The sequence below is a fragment of the Miscanthus floridulus genome, chromosome 17 (assembly GCF_019320115.1).
Source record: "Miscanthus floridulus cultivar M001 chromosome 17, ASM1932011v1, whole genome shotgun sequence".
Taxonomy (NCBI): domain Eukaryota; kingdom Viridiplantae; phylum Streptophyta; class Magnoliopsida; order Poales; family Poaceae; genus Miscanthus; species Miscanthus floridulus.
In genome coordinates this window covers 87,734,080-87,736,334 of record NC_089596.1, presented here as the reverse complement: position 1 = coordinate 87,736,334, position 2,255 = coordinate 87,734,080, and the positions used below count along the sequence as shown (strand labels likewise).

The following is a 2,255-nucleotide window of genomic DNA, read 5'->3' as shown; positions in this document are numbered from 1 at the left end:
CCGGCGCGCGGCATGAAACCCTAAACCTCAGAGAGAAGAACAGAACAGCTACGTACAATGGGTAGATCGAAGAAACCCTAAACCTCCTCCACGTCGTGAGGGGAAGTTGCGCGCCAAAACACTACACCACGCGAGGGAAAAGGCGCGGAGGCGAAGGAAACCTCGGATACGCGCGATACTGCTGCGCGTAAATTAAGTTGGAGAGTCAACATTTTTTTCATCTTTCTAAAAACAAAGTAGATAATTCATCTAGCAAAATACAAGTTACAATGTCATCAATCTCTGGGTCAACTTGGAAGCCATGGTAGCGCAACAGCTCCTTATGGGGGCGTCTTTTCTTCTTGTCTTCGTTGGAAGCTAGAGACACAGCATGATCAAAAGCATTGTTCCACATCCAGTTCCTCATCTTCTTTTCTGGGCAGGATGGGCAGGTCGTGATCTTTTTTCCTTGTCCTCGACAAAGCACAAGTGTCCTCCCTCGATGGGAACTAGAGACTAGGAGATGTGGAGATCAAAGCCATGCTTACTCTGCAGCTTGTCCCATATCTTGTGGGATATGAAGGCGTCGGATGTTGCGTACTTGATCTGTTCCTCCGTCAGCCTGGGCAGGTGCCAGTTTTTGAAATGAACAGCCGTACCTTTGAATTCAATGTCCACGTCCAGCAAGTCTCGCCCGAGCGTCACGAGGCTTGCCACCTTGCGCCACTTTCCTTGGATGATGAAGGGCGCCATGGCCTGCAGTTCCACTGCCTTTGAAAGCTTGATGTTGTGCTGGAGCCACAGCCGTTCCATGTCGCCGACGATCGCGACACCGACGAACATGTGCCCCTTGCCCGCTAGGAACCTCTTGAGGCAGTCAGGGATGGTACCAGCGATGCCCACCTGGAAGAGAAGACACTGATTACGGACGTATATTTGTAAGAGGGCCATCTTGTCCTCCCTCTAATAACATTCCTCATCTAAACCGACAATGAGGGGCTCCTTGCCATGGATTTCTTTGAGAAAGCGCTCCACCGTCCGGGCTCTAGATGTGACCATAACTCGGACCTTGTTCTTGCCGACCATGATCGTCCTTTCCTGCATGGAGCCAAAATGGTAGTGGGGAAGGGGGAATAGTAGTGAGATGAACCAGTGCGTAGTGGAGCGAGATGAACCGGTGCGAATGGAGCGAGATGAATTGGTGCGAATGGAGCGGTACGGTGGTGGGTCTAGAGGTTATATAGTAGACCAATCGGTGGTGTGGCCAAGCGGTATAGTGGCCAGGCGGTGTGAATTCAGGGACGGGATGCGAGGAGTCACAAAGTTATAAACCATCCGGGCTGCAATGGACGAGAACGCATATTTCCCAAGTGCATCGCTTAGTTTCAATCATCATCCCTGATTAACAACATGGGTAATGCTAAGGTACACCTTTTACTTACTAGGAGGTAATACCTCAAATAAATCTGAGCCGTTGATTTGTTTAGCATTTTTAATTAATTAATTGATTAAGTGACCTAGAAAAAGGAAAAAAAATTCTCAAATCCTTCTCATTACGGCATGCATAAGTGGACTTGCATGTCCTTCCTTATATAATTATTTTATCCTAATCATGTATCGGGTGGGATTTAAAATAATTATACACATAAGGATTTAAAATATAAATATATAACATAGATTGATAAATAAAAACTCATAAAAAGAAGTATATTGTCAATAGCCGTAATCGATTCTAAACACGAAAAAGGAAGGATATTTCCGTGAGCATAGATAAGGAAGGACATGCAAGTCCACTTATGCATGCCGTAATGAGAAGGATTTGAGAATTTTTTTTCCTTTTTCTAGGTCACTTAATCAATTAATTAATTAAAAATGCTAAACAAATCAACGGCTCAGATTTATTTGAGGTATTACCTCCTAGTAAGTAAAAGGTGTACCTTAGCATTACCCATGTTGTTAATCAGGGATGATGATTGAAACTAAGCGATGCACTTGGGAAATATGTGTTCTCGTCCGTTGCAGCCCGAACGGTTTATAACTTTGTCACTCCTCGCATCCCATCCCCAAATTCACACCGCCTGACCACTATACCGCTTGGCCACACCACCGCTTGGTCTACTATATAACCTCTAGACCCACCACCGTACCGCTCCATTCACACCAATTCATCTCGCTCCATTCGCACCGGTTCATCTCGCTCCACTGCGCACTGGTTCATCTCACTACCGTTCCCCCTTCCCCACTACCATTTTGGCTCCATGCAGGAAAGGACGATC

At 46.1% G+C, this 2,255-nt stretch overlaps 1 protein-coding gene across 1 annotated transcript; it reads right to left on the bottom strand.

Annotated features, from left to right (window-relative positions):
- Nucleotides 1-495: 495 nt before the first annotated feature.
- Nucleotides 496-930, bottom strand: LOC136515923 (3'-5' exonuclease-like). Its single transcript, XM_066509373.1, has one exon. It carries the CDS (start codon nt 928-930, stop codon nt 496-498), a length of 435 nt encoding a protein of 144 aa, XP_066365470.1.
- Between the last annotated feature and the right edge of the window lie 1,325 nt (nt 931-2,255).

Excerpts from the sequence above, each read along its gene's own strand:
- LOC136515923 (XM_066509373.1), bottom strand. The coding sequence starts at position 930 with ATGGCCCTCTTACAAATATACGTCCGTAATCAGTGTCTTCTCTTCCAG.